This window comes from Cyclopterus lumpus, chromosome 10, assembly GCF_009769545.1.
Source record: "Cyclopterus lumpus isolate fCycLum1 chromosome 10, fCycLum1.pri, whole genome shotgun sequence".
In the NCBI taxonomy this organism is placed as follows: domain Eukaryota; kingdom Metazoa; phylum Chordata; class Actinopteri; order Perciformes; family Cyclopteridae; genus Cyclopterus; species Cyclopterus lumpus.
Window position 1 is genome coordinate 6,273,821 of NC_046975.1, and position 16,837 is coordinate 6,290,657.

General features: G+C 44.8%; 1 protein-coding gene across 1 annotated transcript in view; it reads right to left on the reverse strand.

Annotated features, from left to right (window-relative positions):
* The window catches only part of nrg2b (neuregulin 2b), a 45,833-nt gene continuing 28,996 nt past the window's right edge, over positions 1-16,837 (reverse strand). Inside the window, exons 5-12 of the mRNA XM_034543743.1 lie at positions 12,450-12,508; positions 9,053-9,076; positions 5,669-5,771; positions 4,750-4,879; positions 3,561-3,688; positions 2,562-2,777; positions 1,534-1,717; positions 1-477 (exon numbers count right to left, since the gene is read on the reverse strand). Of these exons, the coding sequence (XP_034399634.1) occupies positions 1-477; positions 1,534-1,717; positions 2,562-2,777; positions 3,561-3,688; positions 4,750-4,879; positions 5,669-5,771; positions 9,053-9,076; positions 12,450-12,508 (1,321 nt within the window). The remainder of the gene's footprint in view (positions 478-1,533; positions 1,718-2,561; positions 2,778-3,560; positions 3,689-4,749; positions 4,880-5,668; positions 5,772-9,052; positions 9,077-12,449; positions 12,509-16,837) is intronic.

A 16,837-nucleotide genomic window follows, 5' to 3' on the forward strand; every position in this document is an offset into this window, starting at 1 on the left:
TTAAAGGGGCATGTTGTTGGCCTTGGAGCGCTGCGACTCGGAGCCGCGGCTCTGCCCGTTGCTGCGTGTCCCTGGCCGACTCAGCCCGCGGTGAGTCCGTGTGTCCGCACCAGATGACGCACGGTAACCTGGGACGGTTAGGGGCGGGTCCATGTTCATGTTCTGCATACTAAGGAAAGGCGTGCTCTCCCCGTGAGCATCCTCTTCCTCCTCCTCTTCCTCCTCCTCCTCTGACTGGCTGAAGCTCTGTGAGCTGTAGTCCCGTAGGCCCGTTGAACGCTGGGAGATGTGTCCGTTGAGGCGGTTGCGTCGCGGGCGACGCCGGCTCCGGATGGGTTCCCGCGAAGAGGCGTACTCCTGCGTGGTCTCGTAGGCCTCGTCGTCAGGGAGACGGTAGGGGCTGGATGGTAGACTTCCTGTGCTCTCCGTCAGGTAGGGTCGCCGCGGACGCCGGGGCTGCCTGTATAAACTCCCATCCTAAAAGGTCAAATAGAGTGGAGGGTTTGTTGGAAACTGTATCTGTTAAATCTGTATGTTTGGCAGTGGTTTGCTCAAAGGAACGTCAGCAGGTGGATGCCAACACAGGGATTTGAACCATCAGATTAAAAGTTAAATCTTATTATGCACTATATTTTTCTCATTGTGAATAAAACTAAAACAATGAACTCATCCAACTAACAAGTATATCAATCTAAAGCCTGATATACAGAGCAGAATAATTAGCACTTCATTCCCGAGAGGCCAACGCAAGTCACCTCAGAGTATTGGGCTACAGTTACACATCGAAAATGTCATCTCGCTGTGTTAGTGGGTGAGAGGCTGTGGTCGCGGTTAGCAGAAGCTACATTGTCTCTGAGAAGCTTCACCAACATTGTAAGACTCTCTTTAGGCACCTGTTGTTAATGCTGGAGTAGCAACCTTTTCTGCTGGATAGTTATAGGCATGCAAAGACGAATGTCAGGTGTGTAAATGTCCACTGAGTCCGCGGCCGTGCAGTGAGTGATTTTACACATTCAAAGAAACTTCTCCCACCATTATGAAAACAAACTAGTTGACCAAACTGGCGAGCCAGCATTGGCTAATGTGTTATATTAAATATTCGGCCACCACCGAATACGTCATTATGATTGCTCACATAAACGAGGCCTATTCCTCTGTGCCGCAGAGCTCCGGTGTTTGTAAAAACGATAACAAACACATCAGAGAGCCGATCCCACACACACTCACATGTATTATTCATCGGCGGAAAAAATAGTCCCCGAGAAAGGCAGACTGTTTAATCCTGTTTGACTAATATGAACTAAAAACTACACTGTCCAGCTGGTTTGGGGAATGATTTTGTCTTTAAAAAAAAAATGTGCGCCTCTTTTCTTTTTAAAAACAAAGAGAGAGAGAGAGACTGATGCATGGCTGCTTTTGGGCTGCATGGGATTTGTTGACAAAAAATAAATCAATAAATACAGCCCCATCCGTTAACTGATGGCATTGTGTCATCATCCCCGTCACATGTGTGTACTACAGTTGCCTACGCACATCGGGGCATCGGAGCAGCGGCTGGTCGTCCTCTCGATGGTAGACGGCTGCGGCGGGGGGCAGGGAGAGGGCGTGGCTTGTGTTGGGCGAGGTGATATGGAAGGTGGGCACCTGGGGCGGCAACGGGGGGTAGTGGAACTCCACCGGAGACAGCCGCGCTGGCGTGGTCAGCGCCGACACGTACCTGGACGGGAAAGACAGCAGCAGATTATTGAGGAGTCTGAATGGCATCTTGGAGTGGGATGCTGCACTTCTCCGATGCACACACACACTTTCAGGATCAGCCATTCTGTTTCCACACCAGCTGGGGGGTGGAGCCTACCCAGCATGCACTGGTCAAGAAGAGGGGCAACACCCTGGACAGGTCGCCAGGCAATCACATACAGACAAACAACATTCACACCTGCAGGCACTCGGGTGTCTGCAGACTTTTTGGACTGTGGTTGGAAATATACAAAGTCCACACAGAAGCAGCCAGCTGGCTCCGGCTCAGACGCTCTGACCTTTTGGCCACGAGACGACAGCGTTAACTGCTGAGCCACCTCGCCACCCACTCAGTCCATCCCAAGAATATTTACAACACCATAACAAAATAATCGCGTTCATTATCAAGAATTCATCTTATAGATTACACACAGGCGATGCGAACATAGCTAAATATATCAATGTCCAGTCTGTTTTTTAGGCACTGTGCATTCTGGGACATGTAGTAGACCATTAAGTGGTCAAGGTAAAACGTAGAATGGTTTCATTTTTTCTTCACTACCACCACAGCACTGGTTTCTAAATTCACATTACAGTATAGTCAGCAGTATCTGGTTGATGTGGTTCTTGACATGGAAGAATTCATAATAAATAACTGCCACTTGGTGTCGCTAAAGAGGGCTGGTGTGATAAAACTAGATAAAGTAAAAGTGTTAGACAGTCATGAACAGAGACAGTTTTAGATACCAACACTGCCACACAAACACACACACACACACACGCGCGCGCACACACACACACACACACATTGCCACCTTCCCTACCTGTCACTGTGAGGAGAGTCTCTTAGAGAGTCGTAGGAGTCCCCGTACTGCATTCCCGGTCCGGACATGTCCGTGCAGCCCCAGTGGGCGGCCCTCCTCGCCATGCATGCCGGGCTGCTGCACTTACTGGTTCCCACAGAGCTGGACAGCCCACCTGACTGGCAGTCTGAGTTCATGCTCTCTGTTCGCTCCATGCTCCACGTCTGCTCCTCGTGTCTGCAGGATTAGGAGTTAGCAGAACAAGTTTAAAAGGTTACAGCAGCACCGAGGAGGCAGGAGGATACAGAGGAGGACGGATAGATGGGAAGAGACCAAACTGCCCACATGCATGTTCTATCAAAGCGCATTAAAGTGAGTATTTTGATAGTACTGCCGATCCCATTACCAATCAACAGCCAACTCTACACAATCTGATTGTGCACTACCTGTCCAGCATGAAGGAATGAGTAAACAAGTGTCCGGTTCCACTGGTGTGGGTTTGCAGTGCAACATTTAATTTACTTGATTTTGTTGTGACACTAGAGGAATAAACTGCCATCATTTTCAAAACAAGTTTAACTACACCGCCAACAAGCGGTTCAAGTTGTGAAAGGTTTGGTTCGGCCAAATCACAGTTTCTGACTTAACCCTTGTGGTTTCTACCCATGCAGGTCGCATTGGTTTCAACTGTGCACGTTCTGAGAAAGTCTCTAAGATTTTATGCTGCCAGATAACAATACAATAAACGTGACGCGCTTAATTATTATTATTTTTTTATCAGCAAACAAAAAACTTTAAACTATGTTCCTGTTACTCTGAATGACCCAAAGCACCCGCTGCCAACACTCTCTCTGGAGCTACTACAAATGAAACCTATGAAAACAGAAGATTCTGCATCTTGTATACGATTGGGCATCTGCATAAAAGGCAACACATGTTCCCTTTAATAACTGAAACTGTAAGAAGACAAATCAGGAACATAGGCGTTCCTATCTTGGCCTGTGTATGTGGCCGCTCTACCTGGAAGCATTTGAGGCCGTGGTGGAGTGGTGGGAGCGGGTAGACATTCGGCTGCCTGCGTAATTCCCCGCACCTTCAGCGCCGTGGCTGATCACACACTCTGTCGTTGGGACGCTCTTGGAGATGTACTGCAACACACAATTTGAATACTTTTGACCAATGTTTTCATTTTCCAAAGAACAAACATATCACACGGTGGTTACGTACGCATGAATATAAAGTGATTATGAGAGGATCCTCCTTTTTAAAAACTCATCACCACTTCTCATTCGTTGATGCTATTCTGCTGACTACGCACATTTTAGTCTCCAGGAGAACGGTAGGTGTTTCTGTCTTGTCTTCAACGTCGGCCAGCTTTGTGTCGCCGTATTTCCCTAAGTTGTCAGTGGATCAGAGCTTTATTTACGCAAAAGACTTTTCTGAAGGCTTAAAGAACCTTCTTGGTGGAGTTAAATCTAAGTGGCAGAGCTACATAAAGTCGACCAGTGACTCCATCTCAGGAGACATGAAGGTGGGCTTCCTGTGCAGTTTGCTCAGGTGAAGCTGACATCCAGTTCTAGTGTCTTGCTCTTCTTCTGTCTCTCCTTTAGAATGAATTAATATCTACTAAGACGCATATTTATAGACAGTTATATTTAATTAAAAGCACAGACAAATCTGGCTTTTTTTTCAGCAGCATTGAAGAGAAGAAAGCAAAGTCAACCTCAATTACAAAATGTGACTTCCGTGCATCCTGATTAGGAGCTAATAGATCATTGTAAATGTATTCTTTTGTTGTACTGTACTATTGTTATTGTTGGCTACCAGAAGCCCCACAGATACCGCAACCACTCTGGCACACATTTTGATCTTTACTAGCAGTGGTAAATAATAATGTAAAGAAATGCAAGAAAGCCTCATAAAACAACGTATCCCTCTTGGCAAGAAGTTCGTGACTTTTCCTCATTTTGAGAAGCAATCGAATCAGTTGACATTGTTGTGTTTTTACTTATTTATTTCTGCCTTGAGAGCAGCTCTGGCTCTGAACAGCGTGACCCTGTCAGGAGCGACCCGTTGTGAGTTTTCCGCTCAGCGTGAAGAGCAGGGTCGCCGGGAGGTGACTTCACTTCCAGCCTGTCAGTTACACCGGACCTCAGGGTCACCTGTGCCTGCCTCTGCTGTGTGTTTGCACTGCTTGAACTGAACTCACATCAACCATGGGGATCTCCTCCGGGCCGGGCCCGGGGTGTTTGGGTCCGTTGGCCAGCATGCGGTTGGGCTGCTCCACACACTGATTCTGGTTCTGGTGCAGGTGACTGTGCATCTTCTTCCTCTGCTTCCTGGAGGGGTGGAGGAACAATCAGTGATCTGATGAATTAAAGCTCATTCTTCTGTTGTAGTAACTGTAAAATGCTCAGACTATACAGAAAATATACCATAAAGAGCAGTTGGGATTCATTAATATGGGAAGGCTCTTGATAATTGGGTATTAGGTGTTTTAGAATGATCCTTTTTTATCATGCTGCCAACATGACAAACCCACCTACAAATAAACAAGCAAACAGACACATAATTTGCCTTTTGCTGATTGAATGTTCCATAGATAATTATTCACTATACAATAGTGGTTGAAAGTAACTCACAAGTACACATTATGTCAGACTTTACCTAAGTCCAATTTTGAGGTACTTTACTTGAAGAATAAATCGGTGGTTCCCAACATTTTGAGCTTGGGACATTGTGTGGCTGAGGCCCCTGGTCACGTTTCTATGAATAGCAGTGTCATGAAAGACTGATTTCCTTTAAATAACAAGGTCTGAAGTTGTGAAAATATTCGACAAAACGCAACGATTTTTCTTTTCTTCTTGTTCACTGCCACTCAGATTTGTCTTGTGACCCTTTGGAGCGCTTGACTTAACTAGCTAACTGTATCTCAGCTGTTTGAGCTTCACCGTGACACACTGATGCATCAGCAGCCATCTAATAATGCACTATATAATAATGCATCACTCACCGGAGGAAAACAAAATCTATTGTTCGTGACATCTTTTTTTCTCTACAGTGGGATACGTTGACGGTTCGGAGCCTTTCATAAATAGGGACTCATTTATGTTCCCAAAGACACATACTTGGTTTTGCAGTAGGCCACCACACACACGATGCCAACCACCAGCAGCGCCACGCAGATGCCTGTGATCGTCAGCACCCGCCTCTGATAGAGCTCCTCGGCCTCTGTGGACGGAAACACACGCACATACAGACACACACACACACACACACACGTTTGCACACATCCAAACATTGCAGACAGACAAGAATATGCACGCGCGCACACACAGACACAGACACACACACACACACACACACACACACACAAAACAGCATGAGCGCTACTCCATTGATGGTAGCTACAGAAACAGTTCCTCCCTATTATCTGCTGCCATCCTTTCCCCTGAGCTGCCGATGAAACAACTCTTGCTCTACAATGTCACATGCCTTTCAGTGTTAACTGTACTACAGTCAAACAGTGCTACTAATACAACACAGGAGTAATTCTACAATGCTCATACATATTACGATGAAAAGCAGGGCTGTAAACCTGCATCCTGACGCAGACTTCCTGCTGTCCCTACACAAGTGAATTAACAATGGCCATGGGGATGTAATGCTACAGATGGCACTGGTGGGATCTGAATGCATGCCTGTATGGATGGAATCATTAAGAGACACGTCGTCCAGATGGAAAAAAGAAGGAAAGCATTTATTGTTCAAAGTGTTGACACCGCAACGGCCCGAGCGTATAAACGTTCAGTATTCACAAAGCTCACCATGACTATAACTGTCACAAAGGTTCAATTAAATGCAAGACATGTCTTGTGTGTTACTTTGACATTAGTTCGTTCATTTATATACTTCAAATATACGGAATATGTATTAATGATCTGCTTTTTATTGGTATACGTTCCTGTGCTTCTATGAACGTGTATGCTATCGTTTTCACATCGTCAGGAGACCCTGTGGCGGTCACGCTGAAGGTAACAATAAACACTCCAAAGCTGCTTTTTTTAAACTGAAACTGAATTTAAGTGGGTCTTTATATTTTTTGTCACAGCAAACATCAGTTATCTCTAACCTTTGTTTTTAAATACACTAGTAACTTAACAGCAGGCTGAAAGCAGCTGGTTGCTGCCCTCTGTGGTTGAAATCTTCACGCCTGTTTCCCCTCTGACCACAGCATCACTGAGAAGTGCAGTGTGTGAACTCCCAACTCCGTCTGTACCGTCGGCCCAAGCCACCATTTAGTGTGTGTGTGGGACACACCGGGCTGTCAACCAACTCCAATTTAAATCTTCTGCGTTATTATAACTCTATGATATGTCAGAGCAACTGACATCGTGTGAGACTCAGCCGAGGTTAACTTTGATGGAAGTTTATTTTGACTGTATGCATATAATGAGCTGAAACTGTGCATGTGATGACTGAGTGGTGGGTGTGTAGAGCGTCATCGTTTGACCGAGCCGTAGCAACTGATGAGTTGGGAGTGACATTGTGTTGGGTGTGGTCAGGAGGGGCCTTTGCTGCACCACCACTGCAGCAAGGTGAGAAGTTAAACCACTGGAGGTCAGCAAAAAGGGATTTTCAGGGGGCGTTGTGTTATTTTATGAGCAATATTTTAGTATTCTATACCTAAACCCAATTTTAAACACATTTTTTCTCTTCAGTTTCCTGTTTATGACCTTTGACTTTGGCAAAATATTTTTTGCTTCGAAAAAAAAAAGGAGGAAATAGTATGGTGTTATTTTCTGATGTTGAAGTTGTCATAAAATGTAATATCAATAACTTGTAAATGTTTTTTTTTATTGTTGATTGTTATTGAGTGCTTTCATTATATTTCATATTAATTTGTCTGCTTTGGCTTCGGATAACCTAAACACCTATATAGCTACCATGAAAGACATTTCCCTTTTCCTTAGCCTTTGAGTGACCTGTCATTTTACAAATAGATTATTTCTCAAATGTTTGCTGGTGACAGGATGGCGTTAGTTGACTTTTGGAACATCTCAGATTGGATTGCATTACGCTGAACGACATCACACGATGAGACACTCGTTACACTCTCACAGGTTTGTGGTGATGCCGTGTGAATACGTCGCCGTCTCTGTGTCTTCTCGTTAATTCAGATTTCTGGGCCTGCTGTGGTGCAACACTCTGGGTCAGAACGGAAAGAGCAGCGACACCATGACAGAGGGAGCGACAAAGGGAACAGAACATGAGGGGAAGAGGGAGGGAATAAAAGAAGAAAAAGGCTAGGTGGTGAGGAAGAAGAAAGAGCAGGAGGACACATGTAGACAGAGGGAGAGGAGGGCAGAGAGGGGAGCAGGGGAACGAGGCCCAGGGAGGAACGAGTCCCCAGAAACCACACACTGGCCTGACTTTGTCCCCTTATCAACTAAAACAGGATTATAGAGGCCCTTGGACTGTTAGTTACGGACAAATTAGAATCCCTCAAGATCAATTATAGTTTTTTCAATGTCATAAACCTTCTGTTTTCAATGACTCTTCTTACTTTGGACTAAAACTGAAACCTGCTTGGCAGAGTGACATCTATCTTTAGCTGTGTGTCTATTCATCTAGCCGTGGCTCTTGTATTTCTGAAATCATCTTGAAACAGGGAGGGGAGGGGGGAGGGGGAGGGGGGGAATAACCCCCTTTACCTAATTCATCACCTCACTATTCCTCGCCCCCCATACAAAGCTTGTGGCACGCCACTGAAGAGGAAGCAAGGGGGAGAGGGAGGGGGCTCTAAATAAAGGGCCTCTGTAGGGATTGACAAGCCTACGAGAGCCTTGGCCCGGCATTGTGTGCGTGTCACAGGGCACTGATACAGGAGAGGGGAAGGCGCTCGCTGGCACAGTGGAGCCAACAGCAAGCGTGATTTAGGACAGGCGAGCTCTTGACTCTGACACCGAGTCAATCACGGGCAGAATAATAAGGACAGACTATGTGGTCAGGCCTTTTGCTCGCTTTTGGCAACGCTCTGCAAAAATACTCGCAGCTTGCATGTTTTTATTCGACGGGCTACTGAAGCCAATATATGCACATTGCCAAAGCCCAGAAGACGAGCCAGACACTTGTGTTTACCGAAGATGTGAAACACTCTCTGGTTTCTGGACAAAGAGGGTATAGCTTTTGCTCCGACACGGCGCCCAGATAAACACAGCTTTGATTTGTAACAGGCCCAGTACGCTCTCGTACTTTCTTTCATTAATGAATCCTTCCCAGCTAATTTGTCTTTCTCAAATGCCTACATTGGTCAGACTGTAGGAGGAGTGCATGCAGAGAAGGGAGGTTACGAGTCTTAAAAGCAGGTTAGTGGGCAGGAGAAAAAGAGGGACAGGTTGAGGGAGACCCAGTTGTTGGTTTTAGAAAGAAGATGGCACAATAATGTGTGACTGTGATAGGATCATAGCAAACCCTTTAAGCACAGCAAAATGAATAATAATGTTCCATACCCATAAATTCAATTCTGAGAAGCTCTGCCAGCGCAGAACGTTGTCGTGGTAAAAAGGAAAGAGACAGATAGGGTCAGGTGTAAAGTCCACTTTGGAGCAAATATATTATTTTCATGTCCTGCATACGCTGAACCAGGATATGTTAATTAGTGCAGTCAATCATAGTGATTGACGTGTGTACCGTCCAGTAACAGACAGACAACTCAGACAGCCTCAGCTCTGTGACCTCCGGAAATGAAAGCAAAAAAAAAAACAGACAAACTGAACCAAACCGAATCAAAAGCGAAGGGAGAAAAGGAAGCAAAGGCAGAAGGAAAGAGGAGCCAACGGGCAGGAAAAGGCATGCAGAGACAGACGGACAAAGACGGCAAGACAGGAAGCCACATAACTTACTGCTATATTTACTAGACCTCATTTATGCAGTAAACAACAGACAGAACAAAAAAAAAAGAATGGGGAAAAAAAAACAAGACAAAAGAAAAGAAAGAAAAAAGAAAGAAAATCAAGCAGTGAGTTACTCTCCAACACAAAAACACAGTACAGTCGATGAGGCTGGCACAGCGAATGGGGGCGGGCGCTGTAACTCGTTTGACTAATGGCAATTGTGTGCCTTTGTATTGATTACAGCATACCTCTTGTATAGCACGTTGTCCTGCTACTGCTGCATGCAGCTATTATAATCTTTCATATGATTTATGATTTACAGAGAAATCTTCTCAACATTCCCAATTGCCATGGTGTTGCATGCATTACAGCCTGTACAGAGAGATGCCCACACGGAAAGCCAGCCAATCGCCTGTGCACCCCGACCACCACTACTCTACATCTGGACAGTGTGTTGGCGATTGCGCCACGAGAAAAGCAGACAGACGACAAAACAACACGGATCCAAAACGGCGGAGAGCGTTGCTTCAACTGGCTGCAATGCAAAAATAAAATCACACAAGGCTTGGTGATGGGGTCAAAATAAGAGACATTACATACAGTGTGATTTCTTATGATGTGAAACCTGGTCTTGGTTGAAATTAGACATTATTCCGTGTGGAAACTTCCACAACGGACAAACGGCAGAGCATGGAGCAACATTGTAAACGCTGGAGAAAAGAAGAAGAGGGTCATTTGTATCCCTCTGTTTTATCTCCCTGTGATTGCCGGGCCAGTGACAGCAGCATGACACAGTCGATGGAGGGAGGAGCACTTTTAGGCAAACTTACAGGAATCATTGAAAAGTCTGTGCAGTACCAATGTGTTTTTATTTTGTGCATGTGTCCTGGGATCTCTGGTTGCCTATCATTACTGAGATATGTGTTTCAGTGTGACTGCCCATGCAATCACAGGAGAGGGACAAAACACGCCCCATTTTGCATCCCGATGATTTGAAGGACTAGCTCGACATTTTCTGAAAATCTATGGACATGCTTTCTTTGCTGACAGAAAATCAATACCACTCAGGTGTTTGTACAGTAAATATATAGCTGAAGCCAGGATACTGTTAGCTTAGCTTAGCATGAAGACTGGAAGCAGGGGGGCACAACTAGCCTGGCTCTGTCCTGAGGTAACCTCAGGCTATCAACGATGCACAAGGTCGTTGTGTATCGTTCTTTGCTCCTGGTAGAATAATTTCTTTAGCACATAAGTTCCTGGAAAACCATGTTGTATTTTTTTAACAAATTGACATGCTATAATGTGTTAAAGGATGAACTTTAGAGGTGGTAGTTGGTGGAGTTTGTTGCTGTTGGACAGAGCCAGGCTTTATGCTAAGCTAAGACAAACACTGGAAAAAGGCCACTTCATAAATAAATCATTTAACATTTAAAAAACACTGAAATACAAGGTGTTTTTGCTTGTAATGAGTAAAAATACCTTGAAAGAAGATACTGTTTGGCCTTTAAATATAAATAGAGATCTTGAAGTTAGCTACTGTTGAGCTATATTTGACTAGAATCAGGAAGTGGTGTGTGTCATGATAAGTATTATTACATTATAAATATATTAAAAATGCATTCCCTAAAAACAAGTACCTATATCTCACTGAAATGTTACTTTTGAGGTAATTGTGTCATATTAAGTGTTTATTAATTAGATAAATATACTTGGTAAGACTGCGTTTGCTTTCCTGGCTGATGTTTCATTCATAACAAAATAACGGAAGCCATTCAGAGCATTTCACAAAAATGTCAAACTACTCCCTTAATTCAATTACTATGGGATGAGGAGCAAAACATGTGACACCATTTTGAACATATCAGAACTCAACCCTGGGACAGTTTAGGCGACATTTAACCACATGCCATCATGAAAGATTTCATCAGATGATCCATGGATGCTCAGAGTGAAAACAACAGGTCATCATATTCATTACTGTATGATTTATCCTAATTCCTCTCAGATACCACTGACGTGGTATCAAGAATCTCCGCTTTTATGAAAATCAATATCACAAAGGGTATCTCGGATGGATATGTGATGTTTTCAAATCTCATTACATTAAGACTTGAGATGTTGAACGTATTCTAACTCTAAATCCCATTCGCCGGCCAAATTATCTGGGTATTGGCTAGCTTCTCGTAATGACTGGCGGCTGTTCAGAACAATGTCAGAAGGACTTACATTGTTCTCCGTCTAAAGCCTTCCATTGTCCGTCGTGCTCATACTCCAAAAGGTAAAATCAATAAAATATTTCTCTCTTTGTTTAAAATAGAGGCACAGCATAGAGTGAGAGCTGTCAACGTGGTATTAATAGTTTATATCCACATAGTTTAGCATTGGTGGTTTCTCTTTTTACTGCTTAAACTCTAAACAGCACCGATGGACCATTTACAAAGAACGGGGGACAAAGTGTTCCAATAAAAGCAAACAACCTCCTGCATTTACTAATGTGTTAATTCTCTGTCTCCTCCGTTTCTCTTTGTGCGGCTCCCTGGATCAAGCTGCAACACAAGTATGTTGTGTGCAAATTACGGCTTAACAATACAGAACTTTGAAAATGTAGCAGCGGGCACAATGAGAAGATGTGGCGCTTATTGTTCAGGTGTCAGTTCTGGGCCTTTTGGAAACAGCTTCTAGGTCAAGTGTCCAGTATGTAACGGGCTCATAGATTCATCTCGACTGTTTGTCTCTGGTGACCAGAGGAGCGCCACGGAGGAACCGGGGAAGACAGGGAGAGGAAAGGGTGGACACAGAGGCATGCAAATCACACACACACACACACACACACACACACACACACACCCACACAACACACACACACACGTTAAACGTACATGAAAAACAAGAGCAGGTTTTTAAACATACACAGACACAAACATACACACAGAGCGCTCCCTCCATCCAACACCTCCGATGTAGCATGCAGCATCTCAGTGAGAAGGAGACAGACAAGAGCAAATGGACATACTGTAGAAATCTGCCATGACGGAGTTTTGACAGCGGTCCCCCGTATAGTCATTGGGACACCTGATGGAGGGAAAACAAGACACAGAGGGAGGGGGGAGGGGAATTAAAGATACAGAGGGAAGAGAGGGGGGGTCAAACAGGAGGAAGGAGAGGAGGAGAAGTACACAAAGACAGATCGAGAGGAGGGGGGAAGAGAGAGAGGAAGGGGAGGAGGGAGACATAAGAGAGCAGAGAGATGAGGGATTAGAAACAGCACAATCCACCAACTACAGAGAGAGAGAGATGACCTGCATACCGTGACATCACCGCCATCAATATGACATCACTGCTACAGTTAAGACATCATCACAGTCACGAAGGGTCATGTGATGGTGGCGCAGGAAGTAGGAGGGGTCAAATGTACGGCCGTCGGCCTCCGACCCCCCCCTTCAAGCACAAACACTGATGCGCACAAGCACACAGAGACACACACTCCCGACTGCCTTATTCTGGACTCTCATTCGTTGCATCCGTTTGTTTAACCCCTGACTAAAACCATGACGAAAGAGAAAAGCAAAGGTTTAAGTACAGCAGAAATCATGTCCGTAAAAACTGTGACGTTTCAGACAAGCTCAGTTTATACAGCTCTATCCTGGCGGTTAATACGTGTCAAACAATAACGCATGATGTCATCTCTATAGCATGAGCCATCAGGGACTCGATGCACGTGAGTGAGTCTCACAAAGCAGAAGCAAAGTAGGAGGAGACAAGACCGGCATGTTGGGCGAGGCTGCTTCTTCATAGCCTATTAAGTTATCTTCAATACACGCACGTTCTCATGATGTCTTTAATTTAATGGGGGGGGGGGGGATATCAATACACATAAGTATCGCAATTTTTTAAAAAACATTTATCGATTTTTAAATCAATAGTTTCACATGCAAAGCTGCATCAAAACTAGTGCTATGATGTTGGATGTTACTAATATTACATGTATATGGCGGCGTGTTCTTCATACTATGACACTTTTCCTATAATTAACATTTTTTTTTAAATCACAATACATGCCCTTACTGACAGTATCGCAATATATTTCTCACTGAAAACAGCTTCCTGCTTCGGCTGAAAATAAGGCCGACGAGAGCTGTGAGAGTGAACCAAAACATGAACGTCTTGGGGCCTTGAAACCCAAACAATGAGCTTGAAGAAATTGTACCGTTCCGTCGAGCCGAGGGAAGCTGCACTCTGATACTGTTCTGCGGGTTCGTCACTACAAGTGGCAAAAAGGGTGCAGAGCGTCATGCCAACAACTTCTACAAGTGTGGGATCAGAAAAAAACAAAAACATCTGACAACAGATCTGCACACTGCACACACCCAGCAGTTATATTTAACAGAACAACATTTAGACATTTCACTTCGTCGGGCGTGGTCAAATGACCATCACAAAATATATAGTCACATATATATAGTCACACACACATTAATAACGGTCGGGATCTGCATGATAGTCAATCTACAATCAGACTGGACCAGAACAGAGATGAACAACACGGTCCCATACTCCCATACAAAGCATTGAGTACGAGCAACCCCCCCATTACACATACAAACCTGTCGTCATTTGATCCACTGTCGCTATAAATATCGGAGCAGCGTCAAAGCAGCTTTACAATATTTGACATGAACAATGTGTGAAACCCGCAATCTTATTAATATCAATATGTAGAGAGACGTACTGTGTCACTGACCTCCTGGGTATTTTCTGCTATTCTCATGGCTTCATCAACGAGACGTAGTGGAGAGTCATAGCTCTGGTTCGAGCTCCAATAAGCAGTCAGAGTGTCGTTGAATGTGTCTTTTAGAGGTCAGTGTATTTCAAATTCACGGTTTAATGGAGCTTGGGGTGCAAACACACCAGCAGGAAATCAAAGCGGTGTGCCCTCTTACATCATGCACATGCAGGAGTTCAGGGGAGTGCAGCGGCAATGAAAACAACAATCGTGGCTTTGTGTAAATGCTGTGTGTGGTGTGATCCCTAAATGAACCCCGTAGTCGGAGCCTGAAAGAATGAGGACTTGTCAAAATGACCTACCGACAAATGCAAAAATGTGTATAATCTATGTGGTTTTCCCAAGAATAGAAGTCTAGGAGTGACACACACACACACACACACACCGAGCCCTCTACAGTGTGTGAGCGTGAAAGTGGATGGAAAAGGTTTGGTGCTCTTTCATGGGCTTAAATAACAGCAACAGTTTTGTTTCTGGATGGGTGGCGAGCTGTCAGCGATACCACGGGCTGAATATGATTCATATTCAGGGAACAGCCATCACACTCACTGAAACTAACAAGGAGGCTCCTCGCTGCATCACGGTCACTGGTCAATTGATACATATACATGATCCAAATTATTGTTATTTTTGTGACTTTCGACTTCTTTTCTATTAATACTTATCAGCTCTGTTGAATGAAAATCTGCAGGACCTCATTTAAATTGGTGTCCTTGAGAAAATCTTTTTGAGAGAGTGCTTAAAATTCTGAAATGTCTTGAATAATGTGTAATAATGAGTGTCGTGGCTTTTACCCAGCCAGGCATAATTGATTTAATCTCCTTAATGCCATAAGTGATAGTAGTTTAGCGTTTACTGCAGTCCAATAGGCATGTTGTAGAAAACGTGGTCCAACTGCAGTGCACATTATACTGAAGATGAATCACAGCAATGGACGAACCCTTGTGTTATGATATCATGGGTGTGGCCCCGTTACAGTATCAGGTCACCACGTGTATCCAGTTTAAAAAGCAACGACCCCCAGTCTACCCCCATGTATATACTGTCCATATAACTGACAGGGGATCATTTCCTCCTCTTTCTCACCACTAAAGAGACAACTTGTATTTTGAATCAATTACAGCAAAAACCCTCGGAAGAGCCCACTCAGCAATTTCCCACAGAGTTATAAATAGAGCAGAGAGAGAGAGAGGTGGGAGACACTCGGAGCAGAGGCAGCCTTATGCCGGCAGAGCTTCTACTGTATATCATCCCTTTTTTTCCTCCTTTTCTCCTTTGCCTCTTTTCTTTCTCTCTCTGAATCCCAGTTCCCTTCTTCCGTGCCCATGCTGCTCTTCCCACCCAACTGTATTTTACTCCCCCCCCCCCCCCCCCCCAATTGTATTGACTGTGAGAACGTGCACAGAAGGAAAAGAAGAAGAAAAGCCCCCCCCCCCACTCCACCCACCCACAGGCAGCAGTGGACGTTATGACATTATGTCCAGGCATCAATACTAGCCTGAACTCGTGGCATTTGCAGATAAGATTAGATTAAATTAACTTTATTGATTCAAATGGGGAATTTGGCATTTTCCACCTATAGCTGGGAATACATGGGCTAATGTTTACGACTGGCTGCCAGACTGGAGTTTACAAAGTTCAGATCAATCCGAATGAGAGCTATCTGCCACTCTACACAGAAAGCTTTAACACAGGTTGAAAGGAAGATTGAGTAAGCGAGACACACCGAGCTCCCCCTGCCAACAGCTCGCCAGGGGGCATGTTTGTATGTACTGATCTCCTTTAACCTCCACTCTCTGTTTCAGCCAGGGTGCCTTTCTGTATATGTGCCGTCCTCCACTGTAACCTACAGACTCCATTTTGCAGTACAGCATTACTTTCCCCTTCAGGGATAAGAGGAGATTATACGTGTCCATGGTCGCCACAAAGGAGCTTGCAAATACCACCTCAAATTTCAGGGATATTAACATTTTTTTTCCTGCTGTCTGCCAGCGCCGTGCAGCTGCTGTGCAGAATGGCGAGCGGCTTGGCGTGTGAGTGTGGGTGGGGGTGGGGGGGGGGGGGGTCTACATGTCTGAACAAGCCGAGCAGACAGACTACGGACGGCGGCCATGTTTACATCCCGTTATCCACTGGCCCAAACAGACAGGCCAACCAAGGAGGACAGAGCTGAGGAGCAGCTGTAACTTTCTGGAAACGCTGCTACCTCGCTAGCCCGCTGTAGCTTCTTGAAGATGCATTTTTGTGAACAACCGTGCACAGGAGGCCGGGAAATCCTGCCCGTTTTGTATTCCTACATTGCTTTATACGCGGAAAGGTCTATATGCACTCTCTCGAAACAAAGTTTTGCTGCTCGTCAGCATCATGAAAAAAAAAGAAAAGGATTTATCCTTCAGCGATGACCGGAAGGTATATCAGATGAGAGATAGAGAGAAAGGCGAAGGGGGGGGGGGGGGGGGGGGGGAGTGAAGAGGGGAAGCAAGGGATATAAATATATATATAAAGAGAGAGAAATGGAAATGAAGAAACAAGGAGCGTAGATCTTGAGCAGGCACCGAAGGATCTAAGGATGGATTTCTAGCACATACATCCAATTGTCCACGAAGCATCACACAACA